The sequence below is a fragment of the Mizuhopecten yessoensis genome, unplaced genomic scaffold (genome assembly GCF_002113885.1).
Source record: "Mizuhopecten yessoensis strain PY_sf001 unplaced genomic scaffold, ASM211388v2 scaffold6307, whole genome shotgun sequence".
Taxonomy (NCBI): domain Eukaryota; kingdom Metazoa; phylum Mollusca; class Bivalvia; order Pectinida; family Pectinidae; genus Mizuhopecten; species Mizuhopecten yessoensis.
The window spans coordinates 575062-591564 of record NW_018406484.1 but is presented as its reverse complement, the minus strand read 5'-3'; the positions used below and the strand labels follow the sequence as shown (position 1 = coordinate 591564).

Sequence of the window (16503 nt, the reverse complement as noted above, 5' to 3'; positions counted from 1 at the left end):
CCCCCTCCCACACACACACACTTCTAATGGGACAAATTGATACAAATGTATGTTAATATTAACTAACGAAACGCAACTTTTATGTAGGCTTATGTGAATCGGCACTGGTCATAGTGCTAGAGATTGCGGCGTTGAAACGTGATAAATAACGTCGTTTTATCAAAGCTTTAGGGGTGACATATAATGATCCCCAAAACATGTCAGATAGATATGCGTGTGCTTATGAGAAGTTTTCTTCAAATAGAGTGCATTTAAGTGCGCAATGTCGATTCAATTTTCTTTGTAAACAACCTCATATAACCAACGAAATTTCCTCTAATCGTCCGAAGCTGGACGAAAGCTAGGTAAACATCAAACAGTGCATCACATCAAACACTGCAATTAAAAGCTTGTTTTTTAAAACAATTTTGTTAAAATAAGGGAATCAATCAACAGAATATGTTTTTCTCTCTGATGTACACTATTAATGACCTGGGTCTGATTTTAATTTCAAAGTTCCCTTTAAACTTAGTGAGTCATTCCTGTGTCCCTGAACATAACAATAGACAAAGAATATGTTTCTCAACTGTTGTTAACCATTTCCTCTTCGCCGTGTAAAACGAGGAACAAAATAGCCATTTGCTGTTGTTACGTAATGAAATTCAAATCATACAACTATGTTCAGTAACCTTATACATTGTATATCACATGTGCATAAAGTAAAGGCTTTCTTTAGTTTTTGAACGAAGGACAGAGGATACACATGCGACTCAGATTAATAATAGGATTAATGTGTAGTGGTAATGTGCTCCCACACATAGACGGTAAACAATTACCCTTATAATAAAGCCATTAATTAATGTCATTGTAATAACGATTTAATTTGTACTATAGTGTTGTATAAAATAAAATCCTGCTATAGTGTGCCACAGTGAGATAGATTTGTAGCAACCTTTCTCAATTCGATGCAACATTGATTATCCGGCCCGTTTTATCAGTAGTCATGATCTATTGATTGATATCAGATAAACTTCCTACAAGGGGGACACATCATACATTAAATTGTCTCGTGACACAATAACTGTAAGTAACAATAGCTTGTCCTGGAGGAGACATCTTAAGCAGAAGATTCGTTTTCAATTTGCCACGAGATACGAATAAAGCTAATGGATCCATTTTAGTTTTTCATAATTACTTATGTCTACGTCTGTAGTGAATGTCCGGTCATAAGAGAATTAACACAGGGCTAATACTTCTGTCCACTATTTGTTTCCACAGCTACACTTGATAACAGAGAAGGAAATTCACAATCACCAAGGCACACAAAGGAAGCCGGCGATCGGAAATTTAATTAGAATATTGTTTAAGACCAAAGTGTTTATATTGGCTATGAGTACGTTTGAGCAGCACGTATCTGTTTGATATAACAATTTACAGACTGTGAGGCATGTTAAACGATGTATTGAAAGACGTTTTGTTTAAACAGCTATCAATTCGGACACTTTAAATGGTGAGATCATGAGATAGATCACACCTTATATATATATATATCACACCTTCTTAACCATAGTGTTGGTACAATCTGTGAAAAACCTTCCAATGTGTTGATTAAGTGTTTGATTTTGTCTATATATTTAAATAGAAATGTCTAATATATATTCTGTGATGTAATGATTTATGTTGAGTATATAAATCTCTATACTTTAGTATAAACTGGCCCAATGTAACAGATTGATATGCACACACACTATAAATATAAAAACATCGGGTGGGCTGTCAATACGACAGATATATGGCGTTGGGGACGGGGTTCCTTACGTCTGTCTATCAATATATGCGTCCAATACAGTATATACTGTGACTACATCATGATCAGGTAAAATGTTAAAGTACCCTGAACCTAAATACGATATATTTAAGTAACCTGGATCTGTTTCATACATTATAAATGTTACAGTCATCATGGACAAAGTTTTATAAATTCTAATTGCTTTGGTAGTTTGGACAAAAATCTCATATATTTTCAATGTTTCCTAGCCGTGGCACAAAGTCTCATACATTTTACATGTTGAAGTAGCCTACACAAATGTCCCATACATTCTAAACTGTTAAGTAGCCTACACAAATGGCCCATACATTCTAAACTGTTAAGTAGCCTACACAAATGTCCCATACATTCTAAACTGTTAAGTAGCCTAATGATTAAAAATATCAAACATTCTGAAAGTTTAAGTAGCCCGGACTAATATCTCCTATATTCTTAAATCATACATCATCAATGTTTCAGTTGTTGTGGAACAAGACCGCGTGCATTATAACTGTTTTAAGTCAGATTAATGTTACAATTTTACCGGTGAGAGAGATATCGGTACAGTACAGATAATCCGTGTGATTCTATGGTACATGTACCGTCAACGTACATCTAGGTATTCAAATACATCGACATACTGTTTTTGTCCAGATTATACCATTAGGCCCCCTAAACATTTGTCAAAGTACTGTGTAATAACAGCAATAGAGCATTGCATGTCGAGTGTATTTGACACGAAAAAAAAACTTCCTTCGCATATAAGGGACCTACATTTTCGGGAACATTATGAAATAATATTGGAGTCCCTGTAGAATGAGGATTTTAGTCTTATCTGCCCTCTTAAATTAGCCAAGAGATTAACAATGAACTGTTGTTTCAATTGCAACTCAGAATCTCTGCACTTTACTTTCTCTGTCTGTTTTTGTGTGCTTCGTTTTTACTGATGTCTACCTTAATGTCTGATCTGTCTATTTAATGGTGTTTCCCTCAATAATACTTGTATCCTTGGTAAGATACATGTAACACTAGTTAGCACGTATCAGGGGGATGTGACTGTTTGGCACGACACCGATCCGAGACAGCAATGTTTAATGATCTCACTGCATACCGTTGTCAATAGGCCTTAGCTGCTGCACCCAAATCTTATGCACTATAAGTAAACAAGTTTGTCTGACCTCCACTTTATAACACTAGTGATGTACAGGCGCCTACTTTATATTATAGGACAAATATCGGTCCTAGGACTACCTTGAAGGAGGAGTCCTCGAATTCCAAACAGAACCAGCCTTCTCCTCCTCAGTCGCCATGGTGTGTAGGTTTGTAAACATCGACTTAGTTTGTTTAGTACACAGGAGTGAAACGAATGAACATTCTTATCAAAATAGTTAAAATATAATACAATTATCAGAATAAACATTCTATTGTGGGGTCGGGGCCATTCTCCTGTAACAGTACGGGCACGCCATCTCACCTACTGGTACCCGCCACAGTGCTCGCCACACGTGGCTGCCATTGTAAGTGACAAAAGAAAGTTAACAATGTATTTTAATTCGATCAAGACTATTTACACAATGTATGAAATGACCGTGAAATGTCTTTGTAATCCTGATTGATATATTGTGTGGATTCCTTCAATTAAGCTAACTTTTGTTTGTATGGTAAAGGTCATGAACTATTTGAACTTCAGAAACAATGCTTATTTCAGTTAATTAATTGACGCGTTTATTAGAAATTGATTACCAATGATTGTGCGTATATTAGCCATAGTTATACAAATAATTCATTTACGTCTTACGGATTGTGATAGCGCGTGCCTTATATCAGCGTATATCAGCCCGAGCATTTCGCTGCGTACTGGAACGGAGGTCTCAGGTGTGGCTGTTTTGATTTTTTTGTTTTTTTGTTCTGACGTAATAATAATGTCTTACGTAATTTATCAAAGGATGCAAATCTAGTAAAAGCCTACAATCATGCCTAAAACACTAATTACATGTACTTTTTAGCAATCGGTCGATAAACAGATGGTAAACCAGGAAGTCGACGACATGATTAAACAGTACAAAATTAATTAAGGGGTTCGATTTCCCATTAACAAAACAAAATAATCAATTACCCGGAATGTAGTTCGTGCTGGGAAATAAAATCCGGATGTTAATGTTCAAACTCTCGTAAAACACTCGCCGCCGCGAACTGTCTCACGCGAACAGACGAACACTGGAAATACGACGAGGGGGTGACATAGCTATAATGTATTCACTCTTAATCAATAAAAGCTGTCTCTTAATCTTAATAAGTTGTTTTCTATTCAAATGAGAAGAAAAAACCCAGTTATTTAATATCAAATAACCACTTTCAGAGACCGAAATGGTCGGTCGGTCGGTCGGTCGGTGCAGGGTTTGTCGTTGGACTTTTTGTTTTACGTTAATAGATTAAACTTCACTTTACATTCAAGAACAAACACTGACTCTTTTATTCACATGACATTCATGTACAATACAATTATTTACATATGCACATTACTTTGTCTACGTATACGTTACACTGTATTCATATTGTACATATTTTACATAAACATTGTACATATGATTATCATGTACGTTATACATATTATACCTATACATTACATATCATACCTGGGCATTACATATTATACCTGGGCAAAAAGTAATAGCGACGGTGCAGACAAAGGAATTTGTCGAATTTTCAAAGAAATAATCTCCTTTATCAAGATAGAAACATGAACGGTTACATGTGACAACATATAACACGGAGATACACAAGGTCACAATGATACAATATAGGAGTTACATCACAAAAAAAAGTAACAGAAACCCAGTTCCATTGTTTTGCCCTAATATAAACATACACTTTTGTTGACATTGACTAGTAAAAGCGAAAAGGTACTAAACTATTACACCAAGAGCTACGTGTTACATGTTCGAGTCGCCATGAGAGGTTAGATATGCCAAGAAGAGTAGTCTCCCTTGATTTGAAATTAAAAAATAAACGAATTTTCTCCCCTTGAAAAAAATATACCCAACGGAGTGGAGCCTAGATAGAAATGGGCTTGCTGAATTCGAGAGTAATAAATTTTGTAATTATTACTTATTTTAGAGTAATAAAAGTTCGGTATTGTTACACAGTAAAAAACAGAGTGTTCTGCGCATATCTTTTCTCAATATTAAATTTAAGCTTTTTATAATACCGTCCATGCAACACAAAACTAAACAATAGGGTGGTCAGGTGGCGCAGGGGATAACACTCGTGGGTTGTTTATTTTTATAGCAATAATAAGACAATTTATTTCAACTTGAAGTGATCACTCTTTTTTGTTGCCCCGGATATTAGCGCGCGGGGGTTGTCAGGCGGGATGAAATCGGATTACCCGGGGCAAACTCACGTGGTCGGGCAGATGACCCCATACACTGTTCCTTTTCACATCCGATCGGGGAATCGAACCCTGGCCGCCATGTTGATAGTGCCTTATGCACTGCGCCACCCGACCACCCAATTAATAACGGATCAAAGGGAAACAACTCAACCTTCCATGACGCTTGTATAAGGTAGTATTAGAAATCTGTTTTAAATTTTATGAACCGTTATTAAGAAATGTTTAGCCCATTATCGTAAACCCGTTAAGAGGAATTCGTTAATTCAATAGTAGGTGTATTGTATGTTCCCTGTTGTGTCCGATAACAAACCAGACAGAACCGGAACGTTTGTAGCACATTCGAGGTCGCACCATTTCCATAACGAACTACAGTTTATTTATTAAATGGCAGATTAGAAAAAAACTGTTACGGTTGCTTGTTGAGGATAATTCAGCCGGGTGTGCAAACTCGATAGGGTAGTCCCCACTACCACACCCGACAGATAAAACTGGGCCGTTTGACTGAATATATGGTAAATATATGTAGACAAGTTATCATTTGACCAATCTGAAATATGTTGTGTTTATATTGTATTTTACGTTTATATTATAAACATAATGGATATACTTCAATGGTTAGTTATTGCATGTGACGTATTGTACAGCACCTTTATCCCAGCCACTAATACCCTAAACCTACCCGTCCGTACTTCATTACAATACGTCATTTGGCAACCAGCAATTTCGAAAACCTACCGTGTAATGACATTTGATAGAGTACATGTATATGTAGTTAGTGAAATATAAAGGCATTCATGTCACGCTAAACGCTCATTTGTCTGTATACTGTTTACGCGTTGTTTTTGACAGTTCACTAAGTGTATGTAACATTAAAAAGTGTCTAATGTGTTTAATCAATACTCATTACACCTGTACATAAAGGGTTTCTGAAATTTCATTTGGGAAATTTATTAAAAATAAAAATGCACTCTCGCTAATTGTAGGTTATATACAAATCTTTTATAAATAACGCTTACCTATTGATACAAAAAGACCTAACCCAAACAATACCACAGTAGTTCTTTGTGTATCTTTCACTCGAACTATAAGTATTGAGATTTTTAATCAACTCCTTATCAGCGACAAAAAACGTGGTATAACTACCGATATATCAACAAAAAACGTGGTATAACTACCGATATATCAATTCAATTACACAGAACTCTTTCCAATGTATGTTTAAACGAAGAATGATTTATGAGCGTTACCAGAAAATGAAATCCATATTGTATCGTTTCGACCCGTCAGCTTTTAATTAAATTTAAATCAAATTTGAAGGCCAAATTATTACAACCTGAACAGCAGTTCTGTTTCAATATTCAGTAAACTTATACACGTATCTAGACTCACACTTATTAAAATCTATAAATACACACATCATTATCTTCTACTGTACTACAGAAAGTTAAAGCAAAGCTACAATTGGCATTCCGATGTTTCGCGGCATGTAGCAATTCCTATTACCAGTTTTCATCTAAATGCCACGTGTACCCCTAACTGTGAATAATAAAGTTCCGGGCGATGATAATACCCGGTTAATATCGTTGGACGTGTAACAAAGTCCCGTTTTTATTTTGTATAGGACTCGACTCTGTATTAACGTGTATAATGCTGTCGTTATCATCTCTGTTATTTAAATACATATAAGGTAAAATGTACCTGGAAATCTGAGAATGGACCGTTCTACACCAGTAACGTCATGTACCCAAACGTAGTCTATTATCAGTGAAAACTAACTCCTACAGGTAGAGTTAGAAACAAACCCCACCTACACGTGTAGAGCTGAATCTCACCATAAACAACACATATATACATGTGATATTAAGTATTTATTAGATGATATTGTTGAAGCGATCATCACAGGAACATTAAAATCGTCTGCGTGTGACCGAGCTCCAGTGTGGTTCAGCTGTACTCTGCCATGATGGCGACCATCATTACCTTTGCACCCATGATTATACTAGACGGACATCCTATGTTTAAAAACAGCGAGTATGTTAAGGTAAGATTATCAGGCGACTAGTTCACTACATTAACAATGCTATGTCAAGATGTAAAGGTTAAAAAAGCACAAGTAAAATATAAATGATTTACAAACACATTCAGCTTGTTTTCATCTCTCTTATGTCCATACCATTTGTATGTATACTGCATGGAACAAAATCTTTCGTCTTGTAAGTCCTACGTAGTCTTGGTCTCTGTAGAGCAATAGTGACATTTGAGAGTTTTATTAAATATTTATAGATTAGATATAATTGTTATGTATTTGACATAAAACCGTGTGTCAGAGTTGACGCGTTGTAATTTTGAAGGATGCTCAAATAAATGGCGGACTTTACGGAAAATAGATACACGTTTAAACTTAACTTTGAAGTTAGAATTGATTTAATATTTCTGTTTTTTGATAGCGAGACCTAATTTTCTAAACCAAGCTCTTGTGAGTCAGTTTTGTTGATCTCAGTCTATCACACTTTGATAAGTAGCTTTGTTTTTAACAGGTGACCGTCGTACCCTTCCGATATTGCGTGTAAACATTCAATCTTGATTCATGTCAGCCTATTTTCATTTAGAGTGTTTGCTCTATAAAAAGCGTCATTATATGTTTTTATCAATTATATGTAGTTTCAGGAAGTTGTTAGAAAATGAATCACCACAATGAACGTCATTCGCGAATTTAAAGAATGACGATTCCAAGGTTGCTTATGTTTGTTATATTTGAATGGAAACACACGGAATCATACGTGCTTGATCAGCATGTTTAGATTACATAAACTTTTAATTTAGATTTAGTTTAGTTGACAAGGCATGCTTCCGGTATGATGTTTGTAGGCAAGATTGTATTGGCATGTAAGCAAGAAACATGAAAGGCATTTAACTGTAGTTCATTTCCTTTCAATTCAATATAATGTTTATTGTCTTTCGTAATTACACAGCAGTTTGACGACAAATAAAACAACACATTCAAATGAACGTTAATACACGAGGTCTTTCCTTCAAACAGGAAATGGTATTGTACTGTGGTAATTTGGTGACTTTCATTCTGTTTTAGAGATTTCCCTTCACGGAGAGATTAATTGGACTTATTGGAAAGTTGTGTAATTATTCGTGGTTCAATACGGAACATAGTTATACATGAAATTCACTCTAGTAGAGAGCAGCGGTGGGCGGTGGTTCTATGGCAAAGTTCGAGGTCTAAGAAAAATCATTAAGTCTGGCATGGTGTTCTCAGGGTCATGCCGTTGATGTTTAACTGACTTACTAATTGCGTTATTCATTCATAGATATCATCAAGTCTTATGGAGAACATATAATACAATGAAAAAATAGAAATAACGTTCGCTAGATTTGATGCAATGTAGTTCATTTCTTAATGTTGTAGTGTTTATTTCCTCTGGTAGATACTCATACATGTACCCGAGTAACAGTCTGTTTATGTCAGTGATCACATCCAGATTTTAATACCAAGGATCGAAAGCAGAGTATGTCTTAAGGACATGTGGACATTATCACAAAGGCAAGCTGAGATTTTAGCAAAGTTTACTCTAAAAAGGTCAAAATTTAAAAGTCCCGACTTAAAACAAAAATACCTAAACATTTTGTGTAACTATTACAACACTGTAAAAGGAAAGACAATTGGTTGTAGAAAGTCGGCGATTGAAGACGAACTACATATAATAAGGGAATCGCTCTCACAATAGTCGTAGGTTTTTCCTCTCCCTAATAATTTTGTCATCGAATGTTGGTAAGAAAGCAAGGGACCCAGAGAAATCTCACACCAACCATACAGAGACAGCGAATACTAAAACTAGTGTTACAGAGATAATGAAAACTCAACCAAGTCACACGGGTCAGTAAAAAAACAAATCCAGCCTTCAACTCACACTGCTGTAACCATACAGGGTCAGAGAAAATACCAAGTCGTGCCTATCTGTTCATAGCGAAACAGTGTATAAAAAAATATTCTAAATAGGATATACGTGTTATTTACGTGATACATTTCCGAACGCTCCATCAGTAATCTAAGTACCGTGACCAATTAGAACCATATCTTGACATTTAATGTGGGGAACAAATACAGAGTAATTCTCATTAATAAACATCCGATATAAAAAAAAAACTGCCGTGACGTATCAAACCCATTAGGAACTAGTGAATATCTCAGTTTACAGACTTATGTTTCCGTAACTTGTCCAAACACAGCCAGGTGTCTAGTTGTACTTCCAAGGATGTTATCACAGGATGTACGTTTATAACTCAATCACCTTAAACTCAAACTTAACACATACTTACATTTAAGAGAAAATGCTAAATACAACATGAATATTACGTTAACTTTGTAACGATCAGTCAAGGTTACCTAGTCCAGCACAAAAACATAGCTCCCTTCACCGAAGTGGTCTAGATCTACATCAATGCGACATGTTTAAGTGTAAAACTGTATTATTTATATTCAGACGTGACTTAAATGGAAATTGAGTACTCATTATTGGAGTATTCTATTCTGCATTATTTTCAAGTCTTCAGCCTACAAAATTAAGTCCTACAATACTAAAGCTTGGTGTGCTTAAATTCACTTCAGTAGATGTTTTTCTCTAGTAATTACACAAGTTTCACATCTTATATTTTAACTGCACCATGTAATGGGGCTTGATAAGCATTTATTTTATTTGAATTTAAATGCATTTATTATTGACGCGCCAATTAAAAACTGTCATTGAAGTTAATTCAGTTAAAAGTACCCTAGATACATAATACAATCTACGATAGGTAAATGTATTCTTTAAACAGAACTACAGTATAATGACTTAACAAGTTAGCAATTTACTACTGCTCCAGTAACAAAGAAACTCCTTGTCGCTATTCAACTAATTCAAAGAAACATTTCAGCTAGTTTACCAGCTCTTTAAAAGTCGATCTTTGCCACCGGTCGTCCCCGCGTGACAGGGACATTGATACTTAACACTGTAGATGTCGCGGTGCGCTTACATGGACCTATACGTAATATCTCTCAACGTTTCTCTAGAATGTCTGGTCAATCGATGGAACGGTAATTTGTTTGTGGGAGTCTAAACAGGTGAAAGTGTTAAGGTCATCCCGGTAGAACCACAGAGCGAGTGCTGTGTGACTTTGGTGTGACCCAGCATTAGGCACCGTCTGCCTCTGTATCTAACGCAGTTTGAGAAGCAACATCCCAGTCTGGCGATTGTGTCAAGAGCAGTAACGAATTAACGATCTTATATCAAGGAAAATGAGATAACAGATCATGTCAGTACGCAATACGTTAATATTCTCTGTCAAGTTTCGGCAAAAGTGTATTTGTAATTAAAATGTGTATAATCTGTAACACCACTGGGAGGATTAATGTGTTGGTATAATTGGATTGTATGTTTGTATACGGACACTAAACTGTACTTTCACAACGTATGTAAATATTTGTGTCTGCTACCTGGTTTTCAAATGCTGAAGATTGTGTGAGGATTTCGTGATTTCGAAAGATCTCTAGGATGTTTAACGTCAACGAGAAATTGAATATCGTTTCGTGTGTGATGGGAATTCTCGATAAGTGCTCTTCACAAGGAATATCTCGATTCTGCACGTACTACTCTTGAAGACAGTTACGTTCAAAGGAGTAGAGGCCATGCTTCTGGAGGTAGACTGGTGTTTTTGAGATGTACCAGCTGAACAGTTGGGATTTTAAAAACTCTGCGATTTTATACTGATCGTACGCAGCTATGAGGTCTTTGTAATGGCGATAGAATATCAGGAAATGAAAATTTTCATTAACAATTTTGTTTTTCAAAATGCCTTTTTGACTGTCAATTAAAAATGAACATGAAGAATAATGCAGCCGTTAACGTTGCTTTGCTACAGCCTAGCATTATTTCTTTGAAAAAGTCGCGGAGTGTAAATATTATCCGATCGACACTGAATGATCCCAAAGAATCGAAACATTCTCCAACAGAGGTGTACTCGCCCACTACTACTGAATGGTCGTGCCCGATGTGTTCCGGAGATTGGCAGGTATGGGATATAGGAAATGTTAGAGTATAACTCTATGACAGGTCAAGTGAATATGCGTTAATATAACACCATGTATTGTTTCTTTAGTTTTCGGTTATCCCGACTGCATTCGATGTCGTCACAGGTCACGATACGAATATCAACATGATCCCGATTGTCATTTTATATTAATTTAGATTAATTTTGAGAAGCATACGTATCGGCTTGATGTGTAAATCATGCGCTGTAGTGATGCTGTATAGATTGTATGCTTGCACTTGCTTTAATTAACAATCCAATCAATTTCTAATGTGTTACATGTAGCACGTATAGGTTTGTACAGTTGACATGGGGTACATTTTCAGGAATATGCACACTTTTTGAAAATGGGGGATGATTGCAAAATGTGAGCCAGGATCGTTTCAACTAGGTTGTTGTAGTCAGAGTTTGAAGGTAGGCATGGGGTACATGAACAAATTTGAATGTACCACGTTTAAAACAGTCTATTCCCGGATCGTTTCAACTAGGCTGTTTTCGTCAGAGTTTGAGGGTAGGCAATTTATGTCAGAGGAAACATTAGCTTATCGTTAAGCTTTATATTACGCAATTCTGTTTCGATCTAATAACTTCAGCCTCTCCTATCCATACATCATTGTCGTCGTTTAGCCTCCTCCTCCCCCTCCTGCTCCTCCTGTTGTTGTTGTTGTTTATGGCCCTATTGTCCTGCTTTCATTGATGACAATGACAGGGTACGTACTATACTAGTCATCGACAGGCCAGACATAAATACTTACTGGTTGTGATACATAACCTTTCTACTATGTTGCAACATCATTGTAATGTTTGGTCCATTACTGTTACAACAACATTGTAATGTTTGGTCTATTGCTGTAACAACATCATTGTAATGTTTAGTCCATTGTTGTAATAACCTCATTGTAATGTTTGGTCCATTACTGTAACAACATCATTGTAATGTTTGGTCCATTGCTGTAACAACATCATTGTAATGTTTGGTCCATTACTGTAACGACATCATTGTAATGTTTGGTCCATTACTGTTACAACATCATTGTTATGTTTGGTCCATTACTGTTACAACATCATTGTAATGTTTGGTCCATTGCTGTAATAAAATCATTGTTATGTTTGGTCCATTACTGTTACAACATCATTGTTATGTTTGGTCCATTACTGTTACAACATCATTGTAATGTTTGGTCCATTGCTGTAACAACATCATTGTAATGTCTGGTCCATTACTGTAACAACATCATTGTAATGTTTGTTCCATTGCTGATACAACATCATTGTAATGTTTGGTCCATTGCTGGGAGAACATCATTGTAATGTTTGGTCCATTACTGTAACGACATCATTGTAATGTTTGGTCCATTTTTGTAACAACATCATTGTAATGTTTGATCCATTGCCGTAACAACATCATTGTAATGTTTGGACCATTGCTGTAACAACATCATTGTAATGTTTGGTCCATTACTGTAACAACATCATTGTTATGTTTGATCCATTACTGTTACAACATCATTGTAATGTTTGGTCCATTGCTGTTACAACATCATTGTAATGTTTGGTCCATTGCTGTAACAACAATGTAACAACATCATTGTTATGTTTGGTCCATTGCTGTAACAACATCATTGTAATGTTTGATCCATTGCTGTAACAACATCATTGTAATGTTTGGTCCATTACTGTAACAACATCATTGTTATGTTTGATCCATTGCTGTTACAACATCATTGTAATGTTTGATCCATTGCTGTTACAACATCATTGTAATGTTTGATCCATTGCTGTTACAACATCATTGTAATGTTTAGTCCATTGCTGTTACAACATCATTGTAATGTTTGGTCCATTACTGTTACAACATCATTGTAATGTTTGGTCCATTCCTGTTACAACATCATTGTAATGTTTGGTCCATTCCTGTTACAACATCATTGTAATGTTTGGTCCATTGCTGTAACAACATCAATGTAATGTTTGGTTCATTACTGTTACAACATCATTGTAATGTTTGGTCCATTGCTGTTACAACATCATTGTAATGTTTGGTCCATTGCTGTAACAACATCATTGTAATGTTTGGTCCATTGCTGTAACAACATCATTGTTATGTTTGGTCCATTGCTGTAACAACATCATTGTAATGTTTGGTCCATTTTTGTAACAACATCATTGTAATGTTTGGTCCATTACTGTTACAACATGATTGTAATGTTTGGTCCATTGCTGTAACAACATCATTATAATGTTTGGTCCATTACTGCTGCCAAAACATTGTGATGTTTGGTCCATTACTGTTACAACATGATTGTAATGTTTGGTCCATTGCTGTTACAACATCAATGTAATGTTTGATCCATTGTTGTTATAACATCATTATAATGTTTGGTCCATTACTGTTACAACATCATTGTAATGTTTGGTCCTTTGCTGTTACAACATCAATGTAATGTTTGATCCATTGCTGTTACAACATCATTGTAATGTTTGATACATTGCTGTTACAACATCATTGTAATGTTTGGTCCATTGCTGTTACAACATCATTGTAATGTTTGGTCCATTGCTGTTGCCAAATCATTTTGATGTTTAGTCCATTACAAAATCATCGACAATTTGTTCCAATATTAATTGAGTTTCATTTTTTTTTTTCATTTCAATTTGTCACGAACTATTTTTTTTTGTTTTAATGAAAGGTTTCAATGCTAATCGATCACTGGCGGACGTTTCCTGTACAAGTTTGTGTGTTTTCAGAAATGTTTTGCTGCAAGATTTAATATCACATAACCAGTTTGGTAGTGTTTAAGATACATTTATTAGATTCACGGCTTCCAGAAGAACCTTGCCGTAATGAGTGTTGCTAACGACAGTTAGGTGCCACCAAGACACACGCTCGTTCTTTGTGTACTTGATTGACGTGGTGAACTCCTCATTAGAGGCGTACGTGTTTTTTTATGCTATATTAAGTCACCGTTATCTGTACATTTACCCTCAATGTCAATGAGAACAGCATGAGTCGCATAGCTTTATAATTATGTTGATCAATTTACAAAAACACATTGATCTATATTGCTGAATATTAACAGTGACGTCTGTGTGTAAGTAATGATAATAGAGCAGCAGTAATGATACAAATTGGTGATTTAAATGTCTCACTTGATAAAGAGTGACGACTGGTACTTAGATATTTAAATTCAGGTAGTTAAGTGAGTTGGTTTTTAAGTGTTATGATGCACAATCATTGTCCGAGAATGGTTAGCTAAACGATAGATCGTGGAACATATTTCGTCAAAAACTTAAAACTAAATAAGCCAACATGTTTTTTGATTAAAATCATAACAGTCGGTCTCACATTAGATAAAATAAACAAAAACAATCAATAGCTGTCCTATAATAGCGATACTGTAATAAAATATACTATAACGTTAGGGTACCATTATATCCTGGAAATAGTTATGATATTGTGTTGGCCATGACCCCTCGGACTCTTCAACGGTCATAACGTATACAAAATATACTAATGTCATCCTTCCTTTCGTTTGCTGGATGCCCAACTACACGGTAGTGAAGCGGACGTAAGGCCAATCAAACAAACAAACATTCGTTCTACCATGTCTGAGGTACAACGACAATTTCATTGGTTAATACCAATGCATTGTTGGATCATCCGCGCGCATGTACTATTTTTCCAACAAACCATGCACGTGCAATGCTCTTCCATATGCCTCAAACAGATCGTAAATATACAAGTAAGTAAGGTTTGACTGATCTGTGAAGAATTAGCTCTGTCCAGGACACGTATGCATTTATATATATAAACGTATCCAAATATATCCAAATCAATCTGGCACAACAGGACCATTGGCTGCATTGTCCAACCCCTGTTTTTATGAAACCGTTCTCACGCTCAAACTTTTTTCCAGATCTCACCTTGAACATGAGAATGATTTCATGAATACGGGCTAAGAACTCGTAATAACAGCATTGACATCGGGTTGTGAAATGAAAATGAAGAATCGCGTTGTTAATGTTTGCGCACGCGGAAAAAAATCTTATTTGGATAAGTGCATTATTTAGGTCACATTACCCTGAAATGGTAGAAAAGAAACAATCTACATATATTTATAGGTTATGATAGAATGTATAACTCAAAAAAGCGGCTTTCCCAATTGCATGTTTCATACGCTGCATATTTCTTATGGAAACTCTACGAGGAGGCCTACTTGTAAATTAAACAGTTCTTGTGTCCGTAACAATAAGTGTACTCTCTTATCAAAGCAATCACTCTTCAGAGAAGTACTTTCGGATACGAATGAGAGAGAATCGTGTTTCGAAAACGAATTTATTTAAAATAATATTATAACGTTATACGTCTGTTAACGAAGTTTCACGTTTCTTGCAAAATGAGGTCAAAATGCTGTAAAAACATTTAAAAGTTTGGAAATAAAGAATATTTTTTTCATTGTGTGATTTCCCTATTGCGAGAGGTTCGGTCTGTAGTACTAATTACTTGAGTGTCTAACTAGTATCAAGCACATTGATTGTCCCTCTAGGACTGTTTGAAGTAAAGGTACAAGTAAATATCTTATTAAGCGAGGTAAACTAAGTACCAATTATATCGTTGTGTACTACGCTACTCCTGACAACAACCTTGAAGCCATACTGTGCACCCGTGTTCTGAGTATTCACTACAGTGTCAGATCGGATCTGAATCGACCCTTATTGCACAATTAACGATCCAACTAACAAAACACACATACGAAAGCCACGTGTAACGGGGTTTCTAATTTGCGTTTCATTGCAAATGGGTTTTAATGGCAAAACTGATATTTACACGTTGATTTATCATAATGAGTTTGAAATATAATTGGAAAAAGCGTTGATTTGGTTCATGTTAGGGTGAACTGTGGACAAATATATTAAACTAATATATCGAAAACATTCCCATGAACGAACTTCGTCCTAAATATGTAACAAACAGCGGCAAGTTTTTAACGATAAAAACTCCTCATTCTAACGGATAATCTCTGCAGTCGATCAATGTTGACTACATTGATCATTTGCTGGTATGGTTTTGTGATTTTGAAAGCGAATAAAGACGTGCCTTAGTGTCGACATCCCTTTGCTTTATGTATCTTTTATAATTATTAAGGAAATTCAATATCTTTAAGTATTGGATGAAATTTAAAAGAACTGATAATTGTAATTTAAGAGCATGTTACAAAGGTTTGGTAGAGAACAAGGATACACG

The 16503-nt window shown here is 35.6% G+C and overlaps 1 protein-coding gene across 3 annotated transcripts in view; it reads left to right on the top strand.

The window, feature by feature from the left end:
• LOC110451950 overlaps positions 1-16503 on the top strand; it is a 99020-nt gene that overhangs the window by 49783 nt on the left and 32734 nt on the right. Inside the window, exon 1 of one of the 3 annotated variants that reach the window (XM_021500191.1) lies at positions 6960-7221. The exons of 1 other annotated variant lie outside the window; for it this stretch is intronic. In XM_021500191.1, coding sequence (XP_021355866.1) covers positions 7141-7221 — 81 coding nt within the window. In that variant the 5' untranslated portion in view covers positions 6960-7140. Of the gene's footprint in view, positions 1-6959; positions 7222-10976; positions 11241-16503 lie in introns of those variants that run through there. One more of the 3 variants, XM_021500189.1, reaches the window with a different exon arrangement.